Source organism: Myodes glareolus, chromosome 9 (assembly GCF_982192425.1).
Source record: "Myodes glareolus chromosome 9, mMyoGla1.1, whole genome shotgun sequence".
Classification (NCBI taxonomy): domain Eukaryota; kingdom Metazoa; phylum Chordata; class Mammalia; order Rodentia; family Cricetidae; genus Myodes; species Myodes glareolus.
Window position 1 is genome coordinate 65,812,839 of NC_142034.1, and position 27,958 is coordinate 65,840,796.

Genomic DNA, 27,958 nt, shown 5'->3' on the forward strand with positions numbered 1-27,958 from the left:
GGCTTTGAGCCATCAGACAGTGCTACTTACACTCAGGGTGGGTCATCCCCCATAAGTCAGGCTTCTGCAAACCCCCTCACTGACCCACCCTGAGGTGTCTCGGTCTCCTGGGTGATTCTAAACCTAGCTGTGTCAACAAGGGAGATGTGTGAGCATACTCTGATTTATTGATTAATAGCTCTTCATAGGACAGCGTGGAAGGGCTGGGTGACAGGCAACATTTGGTTCATTCATAAAGCAGAAGATCTGGGAGCTTACACAGGCTTATGGAAGCCCAGAAGAGATGCAAATCAGTGGAGATTTGCAGACAAGAGTTGATCAGACCCAGTACTGCCAATGTTACCCAAGACCTTGCATGGAGTGACATCCAAACCAGGGCTGCCTGACCCTCCCATATCCCTGAAACTGAAGTAGGAACGCAGGTGGGGACAGGTCAGCATAGATGCTTATGCCCTAAGCCTTAAGGTGTGCTACCCACAGTAGCTCTCCCCAGCTGTTGACAGTACCTCGAAGGCACCTGTTGTCTCCCTACCTTACCCTGAGAACACATTTCACCACAGATAACACCAAGACATTATAGTGACAAATGGCCAAAACTGCATCTTACATGGGAAAGTCCTCTTTAACCACAAAAAGAAATGCAAAACACATCCCATCATCATGACTACCAACCAAATCCCAGAACTCTTCAAGAATTCAATAACACGCCTGCTTTCTCTCTGCCACAGGGCAGCCTGAATTTTCCCCAAATCACTGTGGAACGTTTTTCTCAGTCCCTTTCTGTCTCATTAAAATGTTTACCTAAGAGCTTGTCTTCCGTCTCATTTTTTCATTGCCATCCTCACTAGGACAGCTTCCCTCTGTTCTATCTAGAACCAGCTGGTATTTCCTTTGTCTCTCTGCTACCCAGCAGCAACCTCCTGAGCGCCCCCTTCACCTCCTTGTTCCTGAGCGTGTAAATCAGCGGATTGAGGAGAGGGGTGACAATGTTGTAGAAGAGGGTGAGGAACTTGCCCTGGTCCTGGGAGGAGCTGTTCCCCGGTTGCATGTACATGTAGATGATATTTCCATAGAAAAGCGAGACCACGGTGAGGTGAGAGCCACACGTATTGAAGGCCTTTTGCCGGCCTGCAGCGGAACGGATTTGCAGCACGGCCCTCACGATGTAGCCGTAGGAGATCAAGATGAACACCAGGGGGGACAGCACAATGCCTACGGCCAGGACGAAGACCGTGCCTTCCACTGCAGCGGTGTTGACACAGGCCGTCCTGATAAGAGCTGGCATCTCGCAGAGGAAGTGGTCCACCCTGCGGCGCCCACAGCGGGGCAAGCTGAGGGTCACTGGAGACATGGCCAAAGAGTTGGCTACCCCGCAACCCCAGGCCAGTGAGACCAGGCCCACACAGAGCTTGGGGCTCATAATCACCATGTAGTGCAGGGGCTTGCAGACGGCCACAAAGCGGTCATAGGCCATGACGGCCAGCAACAAGCACTCCACACCCCCCAGGCCCAGGAACAGGACCAGCTGCAGAGCGCAGCCCACATAGCTGATGGTCTTGTCCTGCCCACTGAGGTTGTAGAGCAGCTGCGGGATGGAGCTGCTGGTAAAGCTGAGGTCCAGGAAGGACAGGTGGGTGAGGAAGAAGTACATGGGAGTGTGCAGGTGTGGGTCCAGCCTCGACACCAGAATGATGGTGCTGTTGCCCAGCAGGGTCAGGAGATAGGCAGGCAGGATGACCGCAAAGAGGACCTTCTCCAGCTGGGGCCGGTCAGAGAAGCCTACAAGGATGAAATGACTGAAGATGCTGTCATTAGCTGTGCCCATTTCTGTGCACCTGGGGAAGACATCAGTGGTTCTGTCATGTATTGCTCGTTTAGCTACAGCAATGGTATAGATAGTATTGACAGACTAGGAAACTGAGTCGTGCATGTAGCAAGCCAGTTGTCGTGAGGAGAAAGAGGATGGAGTTAGTTTTGAACCCAACAACTGCAGCTTAGTGTGTCAGCCTTAGTCCCTCTAGTCCTGCCTCTAATTCCATGAAGTGAGAGAAGACTTGTGCTGTGGCTCTACTTTTGGTTCTGTAGAGACACGCAATCCCAAGCTCCTGTACAGTCACAGGGAGCACAAAATACAGCCCCAAATAATCAACCAATAGAATTTGAAGATGCCCAGAGCAGCTGACTAGACACTTGGAAATCATTCATCTGAACCCCTGTGGATTCACTGACACAGAGAGGTTTTTTTAAAGGCACATGTTGGATTTTTTCTGGATATTTTCAATAATTTGGCAATTCAAGAACAAAATGGTGTTCCCTAGGAATATCTTTAAATTTTTTAAGTTTGGAATGCTACAAATGTATAACCATATGTAGACATTATGCACTTTATAATTTACTGTAAACATAAAGAAATCTATTACAAACACGTTTGTCAAAATTGATGGGAATAAAGACCCTCTAGAATATTATTCCCTGCAGAGAGGAGCGTAACCAAATGTGGCAGGAAGCACTCTGCCATATCTGGGCCAAATGAGCTGTGGTCTGTGACTCTGCCTCTAGATTTCAGCCTTTCTTGTTGCTATTGCTGTGAACTGAAGGGTTCAGAATCCACCCCAAACACCACCCACCTAGAACTCAGCAGCTAACCTTCGCCGAGCATTGTGTGGCATCACGAAGTGCCTCCGGCCCTCACACAGTTTCCACTCTACAATACAGAAACTCTCGAAATACCCTCTAACCAACTGCCACTGTTATTCGCATGTCTCTGGACAGCCGCAGGCTGCCAGTAGTTATTTTAGAGTGTAGTCAAATGTTTTACCCAGATGTTCAACAGCGAAGGTGGTAGACACCCTTAACAGCTGGGTCCAGTTATTTATTTGGGATGCTTCTGGTTTCAAAGACTCATTCTGTCTTTCTGATTATTACTTTTGGGTAATTTTAGATATCTGAGTAGAAAAAATGGTGGAGGTGACAATAGGCAAGGACAATGGACAACGGCAATAGATGACAATAGAAGACAATAGGTGATCAGCGAAAGCTTGTGCTCAGGAAACCTCTTTCTGGGCCTGCGACATAAGCGGCACGCGGCTTGTTTATCCTCTGAAGTGCACCGGAAATGTTGCTTAAAGAAAAGCCGTATCCAAGTTTAAAATTTTGCTTTTTTTTTTTTTTTAAAAAAAATGCTATTAGTGTGTGTGTGTGTGCATGTGTGCTCACCTTTCGAGGTCCGAGAAAAACTTTCAGCAATCAATTCTTCCCTGCCCCCATGTGAACTTAGGGGATCAGATTTAGGCCATCAGGCTTGGCAACAGGTTCCTTTGCCCACTGAGTCTTCTTGCCGGCCAGAACAAGAAATGGAAAAGGTCCAGCGCCCAGGTTTGCATCCTGCCGGGAGAAGACCGGCTGACCCATCTCACAAATAAACAGCACATGCGTATACTCTGGTCTCTGTTTCATCTTTTCTCTGAAACTCTAACACCTTACAGGACAAAGAGAGAGAAAGGAAGACTCTTTCTCAGGTTTGTAAAAGTGTAAGTAAATCCAATTTCTCTACCAGTTTCCGTTCCCTAATGTCTTTAACACACAGGGAAGCTGAGGTGGCCTGCACACTCTGCACCATGAGGCTCAGAAAGGCATAGGACATGAGGCCAGTCGTGCGTTCTTAATGGGAGTTTAAGCTGAAGTCACAGTCCTTAAGAGACCACTACTTCTGTGTACATATATCTCAATATTGGGCATGCTGCTTTAATAAAAGAAATATGTTTCTCTTACAGAATTGAGAATTTAGTGTTTTCACTTTGTCCAATTAATCTCCCAGGGAGGAATCTGCTCTGCATATACTGACCCTCCACACATCTCCACGGCATCAAAGCAGGCAGGTGATCCGCGGAAACAGGATTTGTGGTTAACAGCATTTTATTTCACAGACCATGCTGTTACAAATGAGAAGCAAGCAACTGCCAAATTCAAATAAGCATAGGCATGTGACATCAGCTGAAACTTTGTCCACCCAGATATATTAAGTTCAAATATGTAGAAAACAAGATACAGGGCTGAGGCTCACTTTTGAAGATGTTTGCCTAGTATCCACGAAGTCCGAGTTTTCTCCCCAACAACGTGTAAACTAGATGTGGTGATGTATTCCTGCAATCCCAGGACCTGGGAAACAGGCATGGAGGATCAGGAGTTCAAGGCCATCTTTGACTACAGACAAGGTCAAGGCTGTCCTGAGCTACACAACAAAACAAAATGTATGGTGAGAGCACACTTAACTAAATAATAAATTAAATGATAATACTATTTTTCTTTCTTTGTTTGTTTCTTCTTTTTTTGAAACAGAGTCTCACTATGTAGCCCTGGCTGGCCTAGAACTCACTATGTAGACCAGACTGTCCTCAAACTCACAGAAATCTTTCTGCCTCTGCCTCCCAACTACTAGAATTAAAGGTGTGTACCACAAAGGCTGGCAATAAATACTTTTGAAATTATTCACTGGCATATTTTCTAAGTATCATATTCCATTTGCATACTTCATTGCATATTTCCCTTAAATAACTAACTATGCTTATTGGTGATTACACATCAGTGTCTTCGTGGTTTAAATTTCTGGTCCTTAGCCATCAATGAGAACATTTCTTAGGTTTAAAAGTCACTTGTTTGTAAACTGTTTATTTTTCTATAAGCTTCTTCTTCATTTTTTATTTTGCTTATCAGTGTTTTGGGGGAAAGGTGTAAAGGCGGATCTCTCTTAGTTTATAACTGTTACTGTATTACTGTATCATTCCAAATATTTGTTCTAGTTTAAGAAAAGTACACATATAAACCTCTCTCTCTCTGTGTGTGTGTGTGTGTGTGTGTGTCTGTCTGTCTGTCTGTCTCTCTCTCTCTCTGTGTGTGTGTGTGTGTGTGTGTGTCTGTCTGTCTGTCTGTCTGTCTGTCTGTCTGTCTGTCTCTGTGCTCCTGCCTGCAGAGGCCAGCAAGGGGCAACAGATCCATGAGCCTCCTGATGTGGGTGCTAGAAACCCAACCCAGGTTCACTGCAAGAGCAGCAGTTCTCTTAACCACTGAGTCATCTCTCCTAGCTGTGAGTGATAAAATGCTAACCTATCTCTTTCCCTTTGTCATTGTCTTCTCGGTCATTGTCATGACCTCAACTCTCCTTGGTTTTCTCCTAAGCACTAACAATGAGAAGGGAGACTGGGAAGGACCCTGCAGAGGCCACAGCACAGACAGCTGAAATGGCTCTCCAGGCACTGTACCAGCAACCCTGAGCTTAGGAGCGCTGCAGGATTCCGTCGTGTTTGGCTCAGTCATCTGGAGAAGTTGGGGGTTGGGACCTGAGAAACAAATCCTAGCACATGAAGGGCTTGGGTCTGATTTTCAGGACAGTCCGAGTTCGGATGTCCTACCTAATATTCATTCTCTTGACGGAAATAGTCCAGAACAACTTCCCCTGGGAAGGTTTGGTGTCTTTTTATGTTCATGTCTAAAGGGGATGTTTATACTTGTGGCTCCCATAGCATCAGCTCTCACAATGTTGTCTCACTCACCCCTTTTAAAAAATTCAGCAGACTCTCATGCTCGCTTGGGGTTCCTGCCTCTGCAAGGCTTGAAGCCATTACTGGAATTCCCCTGATCTTGCCTAAAATGCTGTTGCAAATTTGATTCTACTGAACTGTTTTCTAATATGAGATTTTTCTAATATGAGTGTTTTATCTCTCTTCCTAAAGCAAACAAATGTAATAGCTGAACGGGAGACAGGAGTGCCATCTCCTGACAGCAGCTTCACAGGATTTCCCACTCCCATAGGCCTCTCTGAGAAAGGTGTTCTTATGGACCACACGGCACCTTTGCTGTCTGAAAGGCTCTGGGAAGGGTCTCACCCTTTGCTCTTTCTGAAGGGACATCCTTTCTCCTGCTGTGCCCAAGACATTGCCATTTGGTCCAGGATTTCAGTTCTCTGTACAAGTGCCTATTGTCTAGAACCAGTGTAACAGTTATCATGTTGATAACTAGACAGAAAGAGAAAATTAAAAGGGTCATTTAAGGCCAGCTCTTCCCAGACCAATTGGAAGTTTAATGCTTGTCGATGCCAGTTTCATGGTAAAAGCCTTATGACCCATGACTTTCTGATGCTGACATGGGTAGCTCTAACATCTGGAGACCCCTCTGAGACATATGACCTCTGACCCGATGATCTCTTCTGAGACAACTAGCAAGCTCAGGCAGCAAACCACTTTATAAATGGCTTAGTTAGTGATTGTTGACACCTTTGATGTAGAAACCAGGGCTTCCCCTGTCCCAGCAAAATTGAGACCTCCCTAAGATGAGGGGAAAAGAATCTTGTTTCACCCTCAGGGAGACAAGCCTGAAGCCAAAGTCAAAAGGACACACAACACTCCCAAGAAACAAAGATGGGGCCAGTCATCCCCTCAATGAGAGATGTGCTTCCAGACCCTAGAAGACCCTATCCCAGGACAGATGCTTACAGGCCCTTACAGCTAAGCTTAACTTTTCAGAATGAGTACTTATTTTTTTCTTTTCCTTCTGTCTCCCCTTTCCTACTTGGTACTCAGCAAAATCCATTATTTCTCTTTCAACACACCCTCAACCCCTGCTCATGCAACTGCTCAGACTGCATTGCTGAGACTTCTGCCTCCTTTACCTCTAATTCAAAAGCCTTGTTTGTCCTTTCTTCCTTCTCCCCCATTTCTTTCCCTTTTTCCTTCCTTCTTCTTCTTCTTCTTCTTCTTCTTCTTCTTCTTCTTCTTCTTCTTCTTCTTCTTCTTCTTCTTCTTCTTCTTCTTCTTCTCTCCTTCTCCTCCTTCTCCTTCTTCTTCTTCTTCCTCTCTCTCGCTTTCTCTCTTCTTCTCTCCTTTCTTTCCTTCTTGCCTCCCTCCCTCTCTCCTTCCTTCCCTTTCTTCCTTGGTCTCTCTCCTTCCCTTCTTCCTTCCATCCCATCCCTCCCTCCTTCATTCCTTCTTTTATCTCTCTTTCTCTCTCTCCCTTCCTCCCTTCTTCCCTCCTTCCTTTCCTCCTTGCCTCCCTCCCTCCCTCCCTCCTTCCTTCCTTCTGTCCCTTCCCAGCAGCTGCTAAGATCTCCAGCTTTACTGCCCCTTGGCTTCTTGAACTCTAATAAAGCAAAATTGTCCTTGAGTTTTCTTCTGGGTCCATTTTTAAATTCTTTTATTTATAAGGCTAATGATCTGCAAAAGGAACCCTATGTGTTCCAGTGACATTGAACTAAATAGATACTTTTTCATGCACCGAGCAGAGTGCAGTCCTATGCTGGTGTAGTCAGAGCCAGGAGCATACTTCCGTCTTTCACATCTGGACACCGCAGGCAGGTGCTCATGGGTTACTAGCTCAGTGGCACAACAGGGCATGTTTTCTTGTCTTGGAGTAACACATCCTCTTTCCCTTTCTGACTCAGAGAGAAACACCACAGGTAGGACCAGACACTAAGTTGGAGTCCTAAGTTCTCCTCACACGGGTGAGGTGACAGGCAGAAAGGCCAAGAGGAAACTGAGGATGGTTGCTCAGAGACGGTGTTTCAGGACACCGAAGCCTGCGAAGCTGTTTCTCCTGCACGGAGGGGCCCTTTCCCTGCGAAACATCTCTACAGCCTGTGTGTTTGGGAGCATAAGCAGACCATGTGTCACACTGGTGTTGCCTATGGGTATTGATGGGTCAGACAATCTGATGTCCTCACATAAACCAGTCAGTTTCAGAAGTGAATACCCTTAATAGGAGGCAAGAAAGGGCGCTTTTGCCAGATACTAGAGAACTGGCAGCATTCAGAGAAAATATTTTAGTTTATTTGAAACTTATTAAAACTTTTAATACAAATTTATTTTTATCATTTAGAAGACTAAAGATCCCCCCCTCCAGTTAGACTATAATTACAGTGTGACAGGTACTAGATTATGCTCTCAGAGCTGGGGCCTGGGTCATCATAAGCCCCCAGAGAGGAGTCAACATGCATTTGATTGCTGTTTGGGGGTTGGGAGACCCAAGTAAAACTCAAATCTCAGATCTTATTTTTATCTGACAAAAATCAGTTTTCTTTTTCTCAATAAAATAGTTCCAATACTAAGACAGCAAAAAGCTCATGTATTCTGTGTCCACTCGGTGCTTTTATAACTAAATCTATAAAAAATGGTCTATCACTCTTAGAGTTAAGCAAAGCAATGCAATGCAGCAGCCCTGTGCTGCTGTCGTCCTCAGGGTGAGCCTGAGATTCTCACTTTCCCCATGTCCCAGGACCTGGCACAAGCCAGGTGAGCACTCTTCCACTGAGCTAAGCCTAACTGTGCTTCAGCTGAGCAGTGCAGATCTCTGAGATCAGCTCCCAGATTCAGAACCTACTCACCATGCTACTTGGATGCCGCTGATGCCCCTGTGCACCCCAGTCAGAAGGTGTGGCCCCACGGAGGTGATCAAGGACAGAATACAGTGTCTTCTCCAATTAGAGGCACATAACTGTTGCGGATGAGTCGCAGTGGAGAAAATCCACATGCCTATCCCTGATTGGCATCTTTCTCTGTCTGGTGGGTCCTGATGCTTGCAGAGGGGAATGCTGAAGCTGCAAACGCGCTGTTCTCCAGAGGAGATGGAGAGAGTCTTCTGTGGGGGGTGTGGGCTCATCAGCATCCCCAAGGGAGACAGGGACGACATTCCCTCAGCACCTCTGAGCTCTGGGCAATCTTCTGAACCCACCAGGGACATTAGCACATACAGTTTGTGCCACCCAGTGTTCCAGTCCCCACAGGTCCAACCAGAAAATGAGGGCCGTGAGAATTTGTCTCCTGATAGAAAAATAATTTAATATAGCATGCAAGCAAAATTTGGGCACAGCCTGTTGTTCTAAAGACAGGAATATACAATATACAGGGGCAGATTTTCTTATTTCCCTTGTCCACAAGAATTGCTATGTGGCTTTAAAAAAATCAGTTGAGGGACAACTAGTCCAATTCCACTTAAAGCAGGCTGGCATATTTTTTCTTTTTCTTTTCTTTTGTTTTCTTTGCTTTGTTTCTTTTCTCTTCTTTTTTTTTGATTTTTAGCAACTACATTTATTTGCTCTTTTTTTCTTTTTTTTTCTTTTTTTTTCTTATTTTTTTTAAAGATTTATTTATTTATTATATGTACAGTATTCTCAGTATTCTGTCTGCATGTATGCCTGCAGGCCAGAAGAGGGCACCAGATCTCATTACAGATAGTTGTGAGCCACCACGTGGTTGCTGGGAATTGAACTCAGGACCTTTGGAAGAGCAGGCAGTGCTCTTAACCGCTGAGCCATCTCTCCAGCTCCTTTTCTTTTCTTTTTTGGTTTTTCGAGACAGGGTTTCTCTGCCTATTCTGGAACTCTCTTTGTAGACCAGGCTGGCTTCAAACTCACAGAGATCATCCTTCCTCTGCTCCCTGAGTGCCAAGATTAAAGGCGTGCACCACCATTACCCGACTAACCATACACTTTTTAAAACCTAACAGCCATTTTAAAAAACCATCAAATGATTTTTGTTTGTTTTTAATATCTATAAGCCAAAAGAGCCTGCTTTTCTAGATAGCAGAAAGATTTAGTTAAGGAGGTGGCAGGTAATCTTGTATTATTTCTTTATTTTTACTATTGAATATGGAAAAATATTGTCATAGATATGTCTGTATTTTAATTTTAGAAACTGAACTAATATCTTGAGCTCCCCGATTTCTTTAGCTGTGACTATGCACGTATTTATTGTTTCTCTGTGCTACTGTCAACAGAGTCAAGGACATCATATAGGCAGTGTTGGCTACTGAATGCCCTCCACAGACTTTTTGTTCTTGTTCCTAATGCTACTGTGTAGGGAAAAGTGATGTCACATAATAAAAACGTACAGGAAAATAAACAAAATAACAAAAAAAGGAGCCAAGTTCCTGAAATCAACAAGGCAATCCCAGAGACCAGCAGATTGAATTAGAGCCATTGGCCAAGGATTTATCAAAATGGCTGTGCAGGCACTTTTGACTGAATGTAATTACAGCTGCAGAAAATATCCCCTGCCAACAACTGTGGACACTGTGGGTCCACAATGTCCCTGGGTGAGTAGCTTCACATGTGCTGGCTGCCTACATCTTTTCCTCTTCCATGTACAGTAGAATAGAGGGAAGAAGGCCCCAGAAACAAACACCAGCCACAAAGGAGACAGGACACATTTAACAAGTTATCCAGTGCCTCCATCTTCTCTGCCCCAATGGGATGCAGGGAGTAGGAGCTGCCACTCCAAGTTGGGCTAGTGAGCAGGGCCAATGCTGCATACTTTTTTCCCCTGGTATTCCAGATTTTCAGCATGCTGAGAAAACTTGTCTATTTAGATAATTCATGTATCAAACTAGTGACTTGATTCAGGAGAGTGAGACTGGAGAAGACGATACTCATGAAATTAGTTCTGTAAAGAACTCATCTAGTCTGCTGGAAATATACGTCTCGCTCTCCACAGACACAACTCAAGTTTATAGCTTAGGACAAGTGAATCTAACGTGGGGTTGACTTTGTAATGATTCTTTATAGAGAAGAGAGTTTCCTAATTGTCAGAGCAATGTGAAGGAAACAAGAAACAGTGGAAAATGATAATATTGCAGACTAGAAAACAGTCCAGTCTGTGCTGAGAGGAATGCACAAGAGGACAGAGATGATGGGGCCTATGGATCCCAAGGCAGTGCACAACTTAACAGTGCCGTGTGGCATTGCAAGGACCCCAAACTCCAGCAGGCTTGGGGAAGCAATGTTTGAAAATGTAGCATCATCCCATCACTGGAATCTGGATTTCTCCAAAGTTGGTTCTATACTTAGATTTTTTCCCCCTGTATCTAAAATAGACTTGATATGTTTAGCACTGGGCATTAACCTTTTATTGGATAGTGACTGACTGGTTACAAATAGTATCTATATATTGCATTTTGTAAAACATTTCTGGTTGCATCATTTATTTCTCTTTCCAGGTTAATCATTTACTCATTCAACAAATATGTATTTGGTCATAACCACACACCCAACCAGTGTTTGAGATTGTAGGATTATACTGTTAATAAATATTCTGTTCCCTTCATGATGCTTACATCACACCACAAAAACAAACAAATAAATTAGTAATTAAATAAAACTTCCAAAATAAGAGTTAACTATGATGTACTGGGAGCTGATACATACCGATAAATACTATGTGGGCTAAGCAAACTCATGAGCGGGTAAAGGGGAACTGGGAAGGTGTGCTCTGGGGGTATGGAGAGAAAAGGTCTTTAGTGAGAAGCCTTTGAATGGTCTTATCAGAGAGAAGGAAATAGATGAAGAGGCACTGGGAAAGGAGAGTTGCAGGCCTAAATCACAGCTGGGGAGAAGTCTTGTGCTGGGAAGCACTTGCTTTGCTGTAGATCCACCACCGAGACAAGGTAGCTAGAGAAGAAGATAGAATTGGAGCAGAGATTGAACCTAGATCTCTGAGGGCCCAAGATCTCACCACGAAGGGTGAAGTTTTCACCAGACTCTAACCCTATTGAGAGGGTCAGTGCAGTGGTACCACTGTCTGGGGCCTGAGAGATGTTGAAGGTGAACGTGAGCAAGTAAGGGCCAGGTGGGAAACCGCAGAGAGAAGGGTGGGGGTGAAAGTGCAGGCTCAGACTGCAGCAGCTAAAGATGAAGACTGACTGGACTCTTCGCCCTTTAGAAAGCAGAGCCGCACTGTCACTGCTGAGGGACTAGAGGTGGACAGTGGGGTCAAGAACACCGTAAAGGGGTCGCTCGGTCTGAGAACTGAAGGAAAGACATTGCCGTGCACAAGATATGGGACATTTTTTTCTGATTTTAATTAGAGGAAGACTGTCCCATGGTAGGATCTGGGGCTAAGTTTTAGACAGGCTGGGCTTTAACTGCCTGTAGACTTCAAGCCAATGGTTAAATATAAGAGAGTATTGTTTGGGAGAAAGTGTGAGGATGGCGGGGAGATGGATACCCATTTAGAGGGTCTTACAGTCAATGGAGTAGAATTCCAGAGAGGATGTTGAGATCATTTCAAGGACTGGAAAGATAAGGAGACAGATCAAAGCAGGAGAGGCAAGATCTTAGAACACAGAGGATGAGGTCTTCAATGACTCATGTTAGGTTGGTGACTGACATCTTGCTAAAGGGCACTGTGAGATGGTAGAACTTAGGGACACCCCAGAGACATGAATTATGATCTCCATGGCAGAAAGGTTGGTCCTGGAACTCAGATGCACCAATTGCCTCAGTCCCAGAAAGATGGTTTCCATGACCCTGTGAGTGGTTGGCAATCCCTGGGAGACAATCATTGGTCCATTGGTCCAGGCTCTATTGTGTGGTCTGTGAACTACACACAGGGACATGTGAAGACATGTCATTTCTGTCTGTAAATGAGAGATGAAGCAGAGAATTATCTGCACATGATTTTTTTAAAATTCTAAAAAGACATGTCAATAACATGATTAGAAGTAATAATGTGGATTATAAAAATATCTATGGAAAAGGAAAACATCTTGAGTTTTTAAGTAAAATTGAAGAGAAAAATAAAAATTTTGGTAGACTATTAAAGATAACTGAATTTGCCAATAATTCCTATAGGGCTGGCATTTCAGAACATGACACTTTGTAATGTTTGTTTAACACTTATTTATCAGATACAGATACAGAGAGGAGTGGTAGCAAGGGAGCCTTCAATGACCTTTAAGGGTTTTGTTAGAAAGATATAGCATTTACTTGGAAAATAAGACGAACATTATTATCACTTCATTGCCATCCTTAAATAGTATTTAAGTAAGAGTTTAATTCTGGATACTCATCAATGGTAACTTCAGAAGTCTTTGTTACACTACAAGGGTGTCATTTGGGTTTCCTGCATAGGACCCATTTCCAGAAGCTGAATCTGAGTGAGAAAGAATATTGTTTGACTGGAGTCTTAAGAACCAGTAACAGGTAAAGGGGAAGGAAGCAAGCACATGCCATTTCCATCCTGCAGAGAAGGACCTTGAATGGGAAGTCAGCTTTCAAGCCAGTTACCTAGTCATTATTAGATCCTAAAAGAAAAAAATCTAAATTCCTGAGAAATTCCTGCCTGTTTGGATACTAAGGATTGAGTTCAGGATGTTGAACAAGACAGCCAAGTACTTTACAACTAAATTACATTCTCTGACTTTGAGGTAGGATCTTGCTATGGGGCCCACATGACAGGCATGCACCACCACCAATGCTAGAGCACAGGCTTCCTTTAAAAAGCATTATTCCATGGGCTAAGCACTTGTTAGGAGCACTTGTTACTCTTACAGAGGACCAGGGTTGGTTCCCAGAAGCCACATGAGGTCTTATCATTGTTTATAACTCCAACTCAAGAAGATCTGACTCCCTCTTCTGACCTCCTTGAGCACTGCACACACACAGTGCACAAGCATTTGTAGGAACAACACCCATACACATAAAATAAGTAAATCTTTTTAAAAAACATTTAAAATATTTTAAAATAAGCAATGAATCAAAAGACAAAATGAGAAGATCTAGGAATCAGTGATGTCGGATTTAGAGTAATGAGCTTCAAAATAATTGATAACTGGTTCTAAAATACAGGAGACAGGGACTGGAAAGATGACTCAGTGGTTAAAACTGTTCGCTGCTCCAGAGAACTGGAGTCCCATTCCCAGTTCCCAGCATCCATGTTGGGCAGTCCACATCTGCCTGTAATTCCAGCTGCAGGAATCTGATGCCCTCTTCTGGCTGCGGCCAGCACTTGCATTAATGTAGCATACACATGCACAGACATATACACATGAAAAAAACTTTAAACAGAAAAGATAGAAAGTAATTGTCTGTAGTGCTAGGAAATGCAAGTGTATAAAGGAAAGACTCCGAATATATTCACCTAGAAGGAACTTTAAGACTAAGTAGGATGAGACATAAAGCAAAAGAAAGCTAGAGAATGAAATCAAGAAAGGAAAATTTAAAAAGATTCAGAATGTGGGTCTCACTAGAATAATATCAGATTATTTTGAAGTCATCTTGTTTCTCAGCAAAGCATTGTGGCACACACCTGCTCCCAGGACACTGAGGCAAGAGTTTGGGGACAGCCTAGGCTATACAGCAAGACTGCGTCTCACAAACAAAATGAACAGAAACGAGTAGAACTGATCCTCCTAAATCCCATTACAGGAAATGTTGAGGCTGAAAGGACAATACATTTAATTCTAGCTTATTACTGTGAGCATGTACCAAGGAAGAACGAGACATCTGGTAAGGGAGTTTGATGAGCCTGCTGCCATCTCTGCCATTTGCTCCACATTCGTTCCTCAGTGTGTGAACCACTTTGGATCCACTCCCTAGTCCCCACAGGAGAATTTCCACAGAACCTGCAGAGCTGGCGCGGCTGTGGTTTGTTGAAGCAGAGCACAACCATGATGGTCATCCACCCATGGCCCCTGTGAAGCACAGCACGTCTGGGTGGTTTTAGCAGTCCTCGCTTCTAACAGTAGCAGCAAGATCAAGGAGACCTCTGGGGGTCCAGTTTCCAGGCCCTGCTTCTGTCATGGGTGGCAAGATAAGAGGAGTCGCGTCACAGACAAAAAAGTAGGGCCTGAGAATGCCGGAGAAGAGATGGCTGAACGTGTAGATGTAAGACCCATTCGTGATGTTGTAGAAGGAGACTTCACCTGCTTCGTAGTCCAGAAAGATACCAATGCGGCGAGGTCGCTCATCTTGTAGGGTAGGCACCGAGGGAGAGGACAGGACCATGTACTCGCTTCCCCTCAGCAGCCACATGGCCCAGAAGCCGTTCTCTGGAGATGGTGTGGTTTCCCCCTTTCTCGGCACTGAGTCTTGGCAAACCCCCAGGCCCCACTCTGCTCCTTCTCCTACGATGACTTCCCAGTAGTGCCTCCCAGAGGAGAAGCCCTGCAGGCCCAGGATGCAGGGCCAGGTGTCAAAGCGCTCAGGATTGTTTGGGACATCCCTCCAGACCTCCGCATCCTGCACACTGCGCAGGTCGGCTGTCAAGAGCAGGCTTGGGTGGGCAGTGGCGGGATCCAGCTTCACGTCCACTGTGGAGTTTTACCAAACATGAGAATGAGCAGAAAGGCCTAGTAAAACCTTATGCTTCCCTCCTTCCCTCCTTCCATCCCTCCCTACTGTGCTTAGGTTGGACCCCAGGGCCTTGCATAGCATCACCAAACTTCAGTTCCAGCTGGGGAAAACTCAGGCACCACTAAGAACCCTCAAACAGTTTCTCATTTCTCTCACCCAGAAAAGCTGACCCTAGCAAAAGCCTTGATTTGGGCCTCACAGAATTCTGCTGTACACAATGGAACTTGCATTGTTTAGTAATACAGTGAAATCCATTGCTTTATGTGCAAAGGAGAAATAAATAAACAGGAAAGTACAGAATGTGTGACCTTCAGACTGCTAACCATATAGAGCTTCCTGGAAGGAGGAGTCTGGCGTAGGAAGGGGTAGGGATGGGGCAGAAAAAGTTGAGCCTCTTCTCCTTGCTTCTTACTCATCTTTTCTGTCTGCCTGTTCCTCTGCTTCCTCTGTAACTCTTTCACAATAAATGACAAGTGGTACTTCCCTGTGTTCTGTCAGCAGGCCTCACGAATTAACTGGATTAATTGACCCTGAGGAGGGGAGTCCTAAGAAACTCTACTGACCACTGATCAGTCACAAGTACAGGCCAGGACCGGTCAACAGCAATGCTGTTCTTGCAGCCATTTAAAGATGAGTTAACACAATACTCAAACAGTTCTATAAATAGAAAGGGAAAGTATGCTACCAAACTCATTCCATGGAACCAGGATCACCCTAATATCAAGTCCAGAGAGGGGCACAGTGGAAAACTACAAACTTCCCTGATGAAAATGATGCAGGCAATTTCACTCAAATACTTTCAAACCAAATTTAAGAAAACATTAATAATGCCACACTCCATTGCCATGTTGGTTTCATTATAGCTATGAAAAGATAGTTCAATAAACAGTACAAGTAACCCAGCTGTGTTGGCTAGTCTTATGGCAACTTGACACAAACTAGAGTTATTTAAAAGGAGGGAACTTCAGTTGAGAAAAATGGCTCCAAAAATTCGGTTGTAAGGCATTTTCTTAATTAGTGGTTGATGGGGAAGGGCCAAGCCCACTGTGGCAGGTACCATCTGTGCATTGGTGGTTCTTAGTTCTATAAGAAAGCAGGCTGGACAAGCCAGTAAGCAGCAACCCTCTATGGCCTCTGCATCAGCAGCTGCTTTCAGGTTTCTGTTCTGCTTGAGTTTCTGTCCTGATTTCCTTTGATAGTGAACTGTGATATGGAAGCACAAGCAGAATAAACCCTCTCCTCCCCAACTTGCTTTTGGTCATGAAATTTGATCACAGCAACAGTAATCCCAACTATGACACCAATACATAAATTAACCTAAGGTCAGAACTCACATGGTCATCTCAACAGATACAGGAAAGACCTTCAATGATACTGATTGCCCATTCATGATGCTAAAGTCAGGAACTAACTAGCAGCCTCCTTATAACAAATTGGTGCGTCAACATGATCAGCTAAAACCCACATAAAACCTGAGAAATCTTGGAAAGGAACTCTAGACACACAAAGAAGTTAAGCTTCATTTTTTTTTCAGCTGGTAGCATGCCACAGTTCCCTTAAGAGAGGTTTTCTTGATTCAGCGGTAGCAGAAAAAAGCCACATAGTTTTGAAATGGCAACTTCCTGGGCTGAGCTGCCAGCATGAACTCTGGCTCTTTCAGGAGGCTGAGCATTTAAATGGGGTGTATGAGCAGTATGCTGTAAGTTACTTGGCAGCATGGCAAGTTACATGGGTCAACTGGTTATCAGAGTTGAGGTGGTGGGGAAGGCTCCCACCCGACAGTCTCAGAGGCAATGAATGAACTTCTGCCATGTCAGACTGTGTAGAGCAAGAAGGAAGAGCCATATTTTCCCTAGAAATGCTGCCACTAAGTTCATAAGAAGGGCTTAGCATTTTAAGAAGCACTTCTGGTCAGAAAAGGATTACAGATACACAATAAAGACATATTCAGACATAAAAGACCTCTAAACGAGACACAATGTGTTTAAAAAAATGTACACAGGCTTGGGAGAGAGAAGAAAAACAGTAAAGAGACAGTAAATGTAGTATAAAAGAGTACAGAGTATGAATTAAAGGAGTAAGGATAATAAAATAAAATAAAATAAATATTAAAAAGTAATAGAGTAAAAACAAATAACCCATGTAAAGATGAAATATACAGAGATTCTGGACTATATATAATATTGTATTTTCTTTGAATTTTTTGACTGTTAAAGAGCTACTTAATGAATGGCATTTTATTGTATGGATTGCTAAGTTAAACCAACATAAAGGTATCATGACTTCAGAATTTGAGTCTAATGATATGTTGCTTTGGAAAAGAGGTTCTTCTTTTGATTTCACAGAGGGTGAGAACCTGTGGAATCCTTCCAGACTAATATGGTTTGATGAACCAAGACCCCCAAAGGGTTGCTGTAAACACCCCCAAAAACTACTTCACCCAACAAAAAACAGGAGGCAGTTTGGAGAAGAACTACACTCATATTCCCAAATATTGTTTATAAATGTTTCTTTACATTTAAAGAGGGATATGCTATAGAGATTAATAATTTGCATTTGTTTGGATCTTGATTTATTGATACAAATTTAAGGTCAATTTTGTAATATGTATATATCTGCTCTTGATTATTGTGTTTGTTCAGCTCATTTAAAGATGTATAATTAAGAAATATAGGTAAATAGGTAATCATCTATAATAGTCAAGCTTGTAGTCATGTTAGTTAGGTTTCCTAGATATATAGAGACATATTTCAGTTAGACAGGCATTCTTCAACTCTTTCAGAGACCTTCAGAATATGGCATTTCAAATGTTTTAAGAACTTATGACTTTTCATGACAGTGAGACAGTGAGATGTTCCTGGCAGCATCAATTACTTCAAGAGGAAGATGGGCATCAAAGAGGCTCCTTATGGAGTTGGATAGCCATTTGAGCAAGAAACTGCTCTTGCCTGGACTGCTTGATGATATGCTGTATCAACTGGACATTCAGGACCCACAGAAAAATGACTGATGAACTTGCCTAAAGGTGAGACTGTCTTTCAGAGTTCCTGCTTCATGAAAGAGTCTGCTAGATATTCTGTAGGATACAGAAGAAAGTGACGGATAAGCTGCCAATAAAGGAAAACCTCTCTTTGAAATTTTCTGCTTCATGGAAAAGTCTACTGGATACTATGGGTTAGTAGGCTGAAGATGGGTACCTGCAATGTTGCAGAATTTTGGATGTCCATCCAGGCAGTGAGATGTCTCTGTCAATTCTAGAGTTTTGGAAGTTGTTTACAATATACTTCCTGTTTACTTAGGTAATATTATAACCTTCTGGAGTCTTTGATGGAGTTGAAGAATCTGTAGCTATAATATAGTTTTTCTTAGTTATGATAAAAGATAAAGTAGATATAAATATTGTAACTGCAATTCTTGCTTGATACCTGTTTTGCTATATGTATTTTTTTTTCTGTGTTAATGTTAAAATCTTTCTTTTTATTTAGACAGAAAAGTGGAGGTGGTGTGAGATTTTCCTCTGTATGCTGTGAATACCATTGGTTAATAAAAAAAACTGTCTTGGCCTGTGATCTTGGTCTCTTTTGTCTTGGCAAAACAGTAGAGAAAGTTGAGGAAAACTTAATTGAATGTTGGAAAGAAGGAGGCAGAGTCAGGGAGAAGCCATAGAGCTGCTGCCAGAGACAGACATGCTGAAACTTTGCCAGTAAGCCACTGCCACTTGACCATACACAGATTAATGGTGATGAGTTAAATTAATATGTAAGAGTTAGCAAAAAATAAGCTAAAGCTAATGGATCAAGCAGTGATTTAATTAATAGAGTTTCTGTTTGGTTATTTAGGGAGTCTGGGCAACTGGGAAACAAACAAGTGGCCTCCTTACTATAGTTAAAGAAGATAAACACAGAATTTCCTTTAAAGTCAGGGATGAGACAAGAATACACACAGTTCTCACTGTGTGGTGCTTGAAGTCTTAGCCAGAACAATAATGGCAAGGTAAAGAAATAAGAGAACAAATTTGAAGAAAGTAATTAAATTATTTCTACTTACAAATGATTAAATCATATACATAAAAGCCCCTCAGGACTTTTGCAGGAAACTTTAGACATAAATACTTTCAGAAAAGCAGTGGGATACAAAACCCACATCAAATATCAGTATATTTTCTATCTACAAACAATGATCTTGATGATAAAGAAAGAAAAATACCATCCATGACAGCCTCTACAAAGCTGAAATAAGAAAAAAAATAACAATAAAAGTCTTCCCAAACTCCAGGAATGAACCTATCCAAGGAGGGGAAGAAGTTCTACAAACAAAACTTTAAATCAACAAGGGAGGAAATTAAAAGGCACTATCAGAAGATGAGAAGACCTCTCTGCCCACAGATTGGCAGAATTACTATTATGAAAATGGTTATGTTACTTAAAACAGTCTGAAGATTACAATGATCCCCAATCAAAACTCCAATGGAAATCATAGAAAGAGGAAAAGCATTCTAAAATTCATATGTAAGCACACAGGACACAGAACCCAAGCAATGCTGAGCAAAAAGAACAAGGCCGAAAGTATCCTAATGCCTGACCTCAAATTATACCACAGAGCCATAGTGACAAAATAAGCATAGTGTTGATACAAAACCACTCATGTATGTGGGGGCCCGCAGAAGTGGGTCTGCTCCACCTTGACTGAAAGTCAGAGAGCTTAAGTTGACTCTTGTTCTTTCAAGGTTATTGACAAGAAGTCAGATTTATGGGGTGGCTATAAACAAGAGATCCTGACCTAGGATGTGGTTACTTGATATTTTGGATATTAAGACGGCCCACGGAGGTAAATCTGCTCCACCTTCACCAAAGGTCAGAGAATTCAAGCCTGTTCCTACACCTTCATTTTTAAGACAGGAGGTTTGACCCAGGGAATAGTAGCCTACAGAATGTTTGGTCTAAGGTGTGGTCGTTTCATTCCTGCCTAAACAGAATACTTAACTAAAGGATACAATTGCTTGATATTTCAAGTATTGAAACAGGTAATTGTTCTGTCTGTCCTTTGTGTCGTGTTAAAGCAGTCTTTTGCCTTCTTCCCCCCTTTTTGGATTGGGGTCTATAAGCATATAGAAAATAAACACAGGAATATTCAGTATTCACTGGATTCGCTCCCAGCTCTACCCTAAGTCTCTGTATTTCTTTGGTATCTCTATTCTTCCTACCTAATTTTTCTAATCCACATGCCTCTACCCTGAAATCTGCAAATGCCGTTGAGGTAGGACCCTGACAGATGTCACCCCAGCGTGTGGCCACAGCACATGTAAAGCAGGGAAATAGAAGAGAGAAACCAGGTGTAAACTCACATAGCTACAACCAAATGAATCTCGACAAAAATGTCAGAATCAGGCATGGGAAAAATAAAAAGAGTCTCTTCAGCAAGTGGTGCTCGGGATCTGGACGCCCACATGCCAAAGAATGAAGCTAGACCTATATCATTGAGCTGACACAAAAAAAATCAACTCAAAGCAAATCAAAGGCCTTCATCGAAGATGTAGGACTCTGAAATTGGTAATGGGAAATATCTATCATCTGCTCAGATTCGGATCTGAAAACAAAAAAGGGGGAGGATATTTGAGTGAGGGACAGAGACAGACAGGAGGTAAGGGGGCCCTAGAGGCTCAGCATGAACAATGTATAATGACGCTCATATATAATAAGGTCATAAAGAACCCACTGCCGGGGATAGAAGGATCCCCAGTGGTTAAGAGCACAGGGTCGTCTTGTAGAGAATCTGGGTTTTTTTTCCCCCAGCAACTACATTGTGTCGCATAATCATTTATAACTCTAGAGATCTGATGTCCTTGTCTGGTCTCTAAGGACACTGTACACACATGGTACAGGCAAAGCGACTCATATGGGAAAATAAAAATAAAGAAATCACTTTTAAAAAGAAAGAAATCCATTACTTTGCATGCTTACTTAAAAAAATCAAAACAAAACAAAAGCAAATACAATCCCTCCCCCCAATAAAACTGTTAAAAATATAGGCCACAACCTACTTGCTATTGATGGGGTAGGGGTAAATGTCAGTCCTGAGGGGTGTACTGCCTGCCTGATTCCATCTTGCCCGAAAGGGAACTGGGTTAGATTCCTAGCTGGGGAACCCACTGGGGCATTGTTGGAGGGAAGAATCTAACACATTTTGGTGACCAAAGGTGCTAGGGTCATTGAGAGAAGGGGGAGAGGGGGAGATAATCTTTGCTTCATTTGTTCTTATCTCTGATGACAAGCCCTAGGGCAGAGGTTAAGCTCCGGGTCTCACAGTCCCCTCATGAAGCATGCTCTCAAATAAGTCTTCCCTCTAGTAACTGGGGCTCCTACTGTTACTACTGAGTGACATCCACAGAGTCAGCTGCATTGAGAGGCTGGCCCAGGCATCAGGGTTCTATCTACAAATGCTTCGGTTAAGAATAGGCAGCCTTGGGAGCTGAGAGGGAAAGGCATAGCTAACAGCTGAGACTGCACATGCGCACATCCTAGTCTTAGTTTATCTTTCCTACACATTGTGAGACTTTTACAGGCGACATGGAGAGAGAGATTGGGAGTTTTTCTTTCCCCAGTACTGGCCCAGACTCTTTCTGGGCCTCTTCCTGTCTCTTACTCTTTTTGTAACGGGGAGCGCGGTGGATCTGAGGTCCTGGACCCTTACCTTGGAATTTCTTCAGCATCTCCCTCATCCCAGGGATGCGACACACTGTCTTCAGCTCCAAGGGGACCGCCTCTGGTTCCAACCGTGTGACAGCTTTGCTTCTGGAAGTATGCAGGGCCCACGGGAGTCAGTGTGGTCACCAGGGGCCTGCCTCCCCATCACCAGCCACCCCACACTGATTCAGAAATGAAGCATACCTGGTCAAGACTCCTCTCACTCCCTGGAAATGAAAGACACACAGGGATGAGTCAGGCCTCTGACCTCTTCCTGAAGTCAGCCTGGGTGCACAGTAAAGCGGACAGTAGAAATATTTAAGAGTTGCTAACACCTAAGATGAAGCTTCAGGGAGCAGTGAATCCCTAATCTTTACAGGAAGAAAGGGTGGCAAAATCAGTCACAATCAGAACAGGATCATGCTGCACACAGCTTACATCCATTCCCCCAAAATCCTTCTGGTTAGCTATTTTCTGAACTGATAATTCTGCCAATTGGTTCTTTTGGTAGAGTTACAAGTTACACTCTGTACTTAATGAAGACAGAATTGGGGGGGGGCATCAAAATATCTGAAGGATTTATTTGAGGTAAATGTGCACGCAAATGTTACCCTTAATGCCTTTGTAAGTGAATACTAAATGTCTGATTCTTTGATCCATCACACCAAAGCTGATCACTTGATCTGCATTGATAAAAAAGGAAGCCATTGATATTTGGTAACACTTTATCTTTTAAAAGTTTTGTGTCTGTGTGTGTGTGTGTGTGAATTACCTGAAATCTAAAGACAATCAACATAAAACTTCTTGTGAACACTAAATTATTTAACGTGTGTCATTTAAGCTTGTTGCTAGGGTGAGCTACCTGGCTCTCTAAGGCTCCCCTCAGATTCTCACGTCTTCTGCCTCAGCTCCACATTCTTTCAAGAGCAAGAATATCTAGGTGCTGGTATCCAGATGACAAGATCTCACCTCTGTCCCTTAGCCTCACATCTGGCTACACCCCAGAAGCTAGCCTCACCTCCAGCAGCCCCAGGGCTGGCCTCTGGCTCCTCTCCTCCAGCTCTTCAGCCAGTTCCTTCAGGGCCTTGTTCTGCTGGATCAGCCTGTTCCTGCTGTCCCGCAGTCTCTGCAGGGTCGCTCGCTCTTCCTCTTCTAGCCGCCTCAGTTGCAGCTGCTCCTCCTGGGCCAGAAACCCCCGGTGTTTCTCAAACTCCAGCCTGAAACGCTGTCTCTGCATCTCCACTTTCTCCTGTGGAGACATAGCAACCTGGGTCATGGAGGATGTGGAGAGGTGCCACTGGGGGGAGCGGGGCTCCTGCTTTCAAGTGTGGGGCAGTAGAGCTAGGGAGGCATGCCCAGAGTCAGGTCTGCTTTTCTCTCAAACTGACTGTTGGCTGTGTTCTAACAGCATGCAAACGCCATTTGTTTGTATGGAGGATGGGGGCCTGGCACAGCAACAGTTTGAGAAAGGCTACCTCAATTAGACAGAGATCTGAAGGCAAGCATTCCTGGATACAAGCTTCAGTATCATGGGTAAAAGAGAAGAGAAGTATGGGGGTGGGAGGTCAGTGCCATCCGCCCATCTGTGAACAGTGTCCAGCCCCCACACAATGCTAGTTACTGTTCATTCTACCAGCTACTGTATCTACTAGAAACAGCAACGGAGAGATTAAAGAAACCTGGATTTGTAACTGTGAAAAGCTTGAGATGAAGAACAGATGTTCTTTTTAGTGCTCGTGTGTGTGTGTGTGTGTGTGTGTGTGTGTGTGTGTGTGCGCGCGCGCGTGCACATACACACGTATGCGCGTGTGCATGCGTGTTCTCTTGTGTATGTGTGTATAGCGGTATATTCATCTGTGAGTACATATGTAGAGGCCAGAGATTTACTTTAGGTATCTCCCTCTATTGTTCTCCCCCTTCCCCTCATTTCTATGACTGTTTTCTACCCAAATTCTGCGATCCTTGTTTAGGCGAAGCTGGTCAGCAACTCCCAGGAATCTGCCTGTCTCTGCTCCCCAAACCCTGGCACCAAAGTTACAGGCATGTACTGCCACCCAAAATTTTGATGTGAGTGCTAGGGATTCAAATTCAGGTCCTCATGGTTGCATGACAAGCACGTTAGCCCCTGAGTCATCTCCCTGACTCTAAATGTCCTTTACTATGTGGTAATGGTGGCTCACATTTTCTGCACAGCCAAGAAAGAGTTGAGTGATGGTGAGGAGAGAGTTCTGCAACCAATCCTCCTTCATTCCATCCTTCTGCCTGTGAAAGTTACCGAGACAGGAAGAAAGACCCTGTATTTATCAAACGTCCTTTGTTGCCCATGTCTCCTGTGGACACATGGCTGACTCTAAACCATGTAGGAGCATTTGTCTTAATAGGAATCTTAGCATTGCAACTATGTTAGCATAGCCATTAGGGGATCTAGATATGAAGACTGGGGTCTTCGATGTGGGACTCTGACTTCCTAGGTCCATGGACAGGCTACAATCAAGAGAAAGTGACTTGGTTCATAAGCCTGGATATTATTAATTTGAGAATCAATGTTTAACTTCACCCATATTGGACAGTGTGATTGGAAAGGAATAAGACTTATCCCAGAAGGAAAATGTAGGGAAAAAAACAGTTCTTATAGGGGAAATAATTTGTCTATAAAGGACAACAAAAGCAAGAAGGAAATATCTAGAAAAATACAAAAAAAATATAGACAGTTATTTGTAGAAAGAGAAAAATAAGTATATCAGATATCACACAACACAATGTATACATGATATGCCTATGATTTCTAAGTTTCATATTCTGACACCACTGAGAATCTGACCTGACATCTCTGTGACACTGGTGTGGGGAGAATCTTATACACGGTAGCAGGTGTGTCCAACCCACAGCCCATGGGCAGTCTGCGTGTGTGCTGGGGGACAGCTGTGAAGGCAGCCCAACACAGTGTTAGGTCTCAGTGTCAAAAGGTTGAACCGCTGCAGCCGTGTTCAGCAGCACTCCTGACTCTGACCACTAGGTGGCGGCAGCATGCTCCAATTTGTGTCACACTTTGGAGATAACCCAGGTTCAGAAACACTGCATCCACAGGTATAAAGATTAGATGTATAAGAAAGAAAAGGGGCTGAGGTGCAGAAGAGGAATGTGTGGTTGCGTGACTGCAGACGACTGATTGTCCTTCTGTGTATAGGATGGTTGCTACTGTCTGTACTCTTGTTACATGTGTTGTGTAGCACTGGTTTTCATTCATCTCACAGATCTGTCTAGGAATCACGGATTGAGGTGACTGGCTTTTAGCAGTGAGTTTGCTGGTAAGATTTAGAAAGCAAAGCTACTTATAAGTCAGGTCATATCAACAGGACCCAAAAGGGGTAGGTTGACCTAGGAGGACACTGAGATGCTTTCTGGAGGAGATAGAGATTCAGGAATTGGAGCATTAGTGTGAGAGAGTTAAAGGTGACCGAATGATGTCTCACATCCTCAGCCTGAAAGCTCCCTCAAGCCACAGCTGTGTCCTCACCTTCCAAATGACAGTCTTCTTCCCCACGTTGGTCTCCTGCATCAGAGCCTCCTCCATGTCCTTCCTCACAAGTTCCAAAGCCGCTCGGAGCATCCTCTGTTTGGGAAGACAACAGGAGACCATTACAGGTGCGCTCTCTCAGGCCTCCAGTTCGCTTCGATGCACAGGACAAAGAGCAGCTCGGGAGTCCCGAACTGACCTAACTCAGGACTCACCAAATTCAGCAGATAGGGCCCTAAAAGTGTCTAATTATGTCACTCTTTCCAATAGTAATACAAAATGTCACAGTGTGAAGTGAAATGATACAGTAACAATAGAATACAGGTAAGGGATATACAAAATTGTAGAAGTACAATTTTGATGATAAGTAGTTGTATTTTATAAAATATAATGCCAAATTTGAAAGAATGTTTACAGTGAATTTATAAAAACTGTGATGCCATAGAGGAATTGCCATCTGTTATTGACAGACTGAAGTATGATGACATTTCTTATTACTTAAGAGCTTGTTATTCTTTTTTACACTTTCCAGTGTGTGTGTGTGTGTGTGTGTGTGTGTGCCCACAAGAGTGCCAGAGACACATATGGAGGTCAGAGACAACCTGCAGGAGCCAGCTATCCTTCGATCATGTGAGTTTAGGTATCAAACTCAGATTATCAAGTTGCCAGCAAGTGCCCCTACCCAAGGAGTGGAGAGGATGCACCAAAGGCTACATCTTCTTTGGGCAAGAAGGACCCTGCAGGAGGCATGTGTGTATATCTGGTTACAGAGGACACACAAAAATATGCTTTGAGAAGAAAAATATATGAATCCCACCGTGAAAGTTACCCAATAAATTCTACATGCACACACACACACACACACGACTTACACCTGAAAGGAGGCCACCATAGCGCTCTGTAAAATGTGCTTTTAAAGCCTTGGAACTTGTAGGGGTGCCTGACAAGACTGCATTGGGATTTGTTTTGCTGTTGGGACATTTTGCTCTGTCAGCCCCAAGAAACAGTGAGCCAGGCCAAGGAGGCGACAAACAGCATGGCAGGCCTGGGGACAACAGTGACAGGGCGGTTTCTGCTGGGTCTGTGTTTGGTTAGGATAAGGGCTGTGCACACTTAGCTTTAGACAGCTTTAACTGATTGGCTGAGAGGTCTAGATGGTGTTTATTTGGCATTTAACTGAAAAAGAAACTACAGAATTGTTATAGAAAACAGTATCAGAACAATATCAGAAATGTCTCCCTAGCCAAGTTCTGTGCAACATTTTCGGAACTTAAACCGGTAGGATCATAATTTTTAAATCTGATTTAAAAAATACCTCATGCCTGAATTTTTTCAAAATCAAGAGGAAGCAAGCAATAAAATCAAGAGAGATATTTCCAATGCGTTGAGGAAAATACCCCAATTAATTTTAATTTAATTTTAATTAATTAATTAATTTTAATTTTAGAAAAAATAAACCAGCAAACATTTTAAGAACGTCGGTGCTCCTTCCAACACGGTGGTTAAGCTTGCCAATGGCAGGAAAACCACACTGGCTTCCCTGGTAAGGGTTGTTCAGGAAGTTGAAAACTTAAATGTACTTAAAACGTGTCCAGCAAATTTGGAGGAAGATGAGCGAGCAGGCTGCTGCTGTTGGAGATAATTATTACACACAGAGGCTGGAAGCATAAGGGAGCCCCCTCTTTACAGAAAGTAATAACTTTGCTCTCAGCAGGGAGCGAGCCACCGGCAGCAGGAGGCCCATTGTCACCAGAGGCTGTGCTTAGCAGTTGCCCAGCCCCCGGGTTTCCCAGGGGCAAAAGCCACCGCAGCTCCGGGAAGTGTGAGCTAGTAAGGGTGGAGAGACCAGGGAAGAAAGGAGCTTGGGAGCTACTTAGGAGATTCGGTCGCACCTTTTGGATCTGTATGAATACGGCCCTTCACGTTCCCAGATCAGCCTGCCCCAGGGTCTTCCAATTTTCCACACGGGAACCTGAGCAGCGTCTCACCTGGTAGCGGCTGGCAGCCTCCTGCAGCGGTTCAGTGCGGTGGCTCTGGTGCTCAGGGCTAGTGTCACAGACCCAGCACAGCAACGAATGGTCCTCCTCGCAGAAGCGGCTCAGGTCCTCGCCGTGCCTCGCGCACTGGCGCGTCCCTGGGTGTCCTGTACCCAATCCCAGTTGCCGCACGCTGTCCACCAGACTGGCCAGCTGCCGATTGGGCCTAAAGCTGGCGGGCCTGAAGGGACTCCTGCACTGGGGACAGGCATAGACGCCGCCCTGAGCGCTGTCCGACTTCTCGCAAAACTCGGAGATGCACCGCAGGCAGAAGCTGTGGCCACAATCCACACTTATGGGCTCCTGCAGAAAGTCCAGGCACACGGAACACCGAGCCTCCTCCCGCAGTCGCTCCCCGGGTGCAGTGGCCATAGCCCTGGCCAGTGGCAGCAGCTCCTGCTGCCCTAGCGGTCTGCACAGAAGGAAGAAAACCCACAAGGAGGGGTGCAAGCCTTTGGGGTGTTATCTCCTGGGCTGGGCCGGATCCAGCAGCCAAAAAGAACCACTCGTGGTGACAGCAACAAGTTTAGTGACTGTCACCTCCTAAGAGACCCAGCATCTCTTTTTCTATTTTTTTCTATTCCTTCTTCCACTAGGGCTGTTTGAG

At 44.0% G+C, this 27,958-nt stretch overlaps 2 protein-coding genes across 2 annotated transcripts; both read right to left on the bottom strand.

Moving 5' to 3' along the window:
• Nucleotides 1–865: 865 nt before the first annotated feature.
• On the bottom strand, nucleotides 866–1,825 carry Or2w3 (olfactory receptor family 2 subfamily W member 3). The gene has a single exon (XM_048437592.3). It carries the CDS (start codon nucleotides 1,823–1,825, stop codon nucleotides 866–868), a length of 960 nt encoding a protein of 319 aa, XP_048293549.3.
• Nucleotides 1,826–12,795: 10,970 nt separating this feature from the next.
• Trim58 (tripartite motif containing 58) lies at nucleotides 12,796–27,786 on the bottom strand. Its single transcript, XM_048437795.3, has 6 exons — nucleotides 27,304–27,786; nucleotides 25,316–25,411; nucleotides 22,817–23,047; nucleotides 22,003–22,025; nucleotides 21,806–21,906; nucleotides 12,796–15,072 (listed from the first exon to the last, which is right to left on the bottom strand). Exons 1-6 carry the CDS (start codon nucleotides 27,721–27,723, stop codon nucleotides 14,483–14,485), a joined length of 1,461 nt encoding a protein of 486 aa, XP_048293752.3. The 5' UTR covers nucleotides 27,724–27,786; the 3' UTR covers nucleotides 12,796–14,482.
• Between the last annotated feature and the right edge of the window lie 172 nt (nucleotides 27,787–27,958).

What these genes read in the sequence shown, in the direction of transcription:
- Trim58 (XM_048437795.3), bottom strand. Translation starts at nt 27,723, where the DNA reads ATGGCCACTGCACCCGGGGAGCGACTGCGGGAGGAGGCTCGGTGTTCC. An exon ending in AGGCTGCCAGCCGCTACCAG is followed by an intron (nt 25,412 to 27,303) that starts GTGAGACGCTGC and finishes CTTCCCAAACAG; the next exon opens with AGGATGCTCCGAGCGGCTTT. An exon ending in CAGCCCTGGGGCTGCTGGAG is followed by an intron (nt 22,026 to 22,816) that starts GTGAGGCTAGCT and finishes TTTCATTTCCAG; the next exon opens with GGAGTGAGAGGAGTCTTGAC.
- Or2w3 (XM_048437592.3), bottom strand. Translation starts at nt 1,825, where the DNA reads ATGGGCACAGCTAATGACAGCATCTTCAGTCATTTCATCCTTGTAGGC.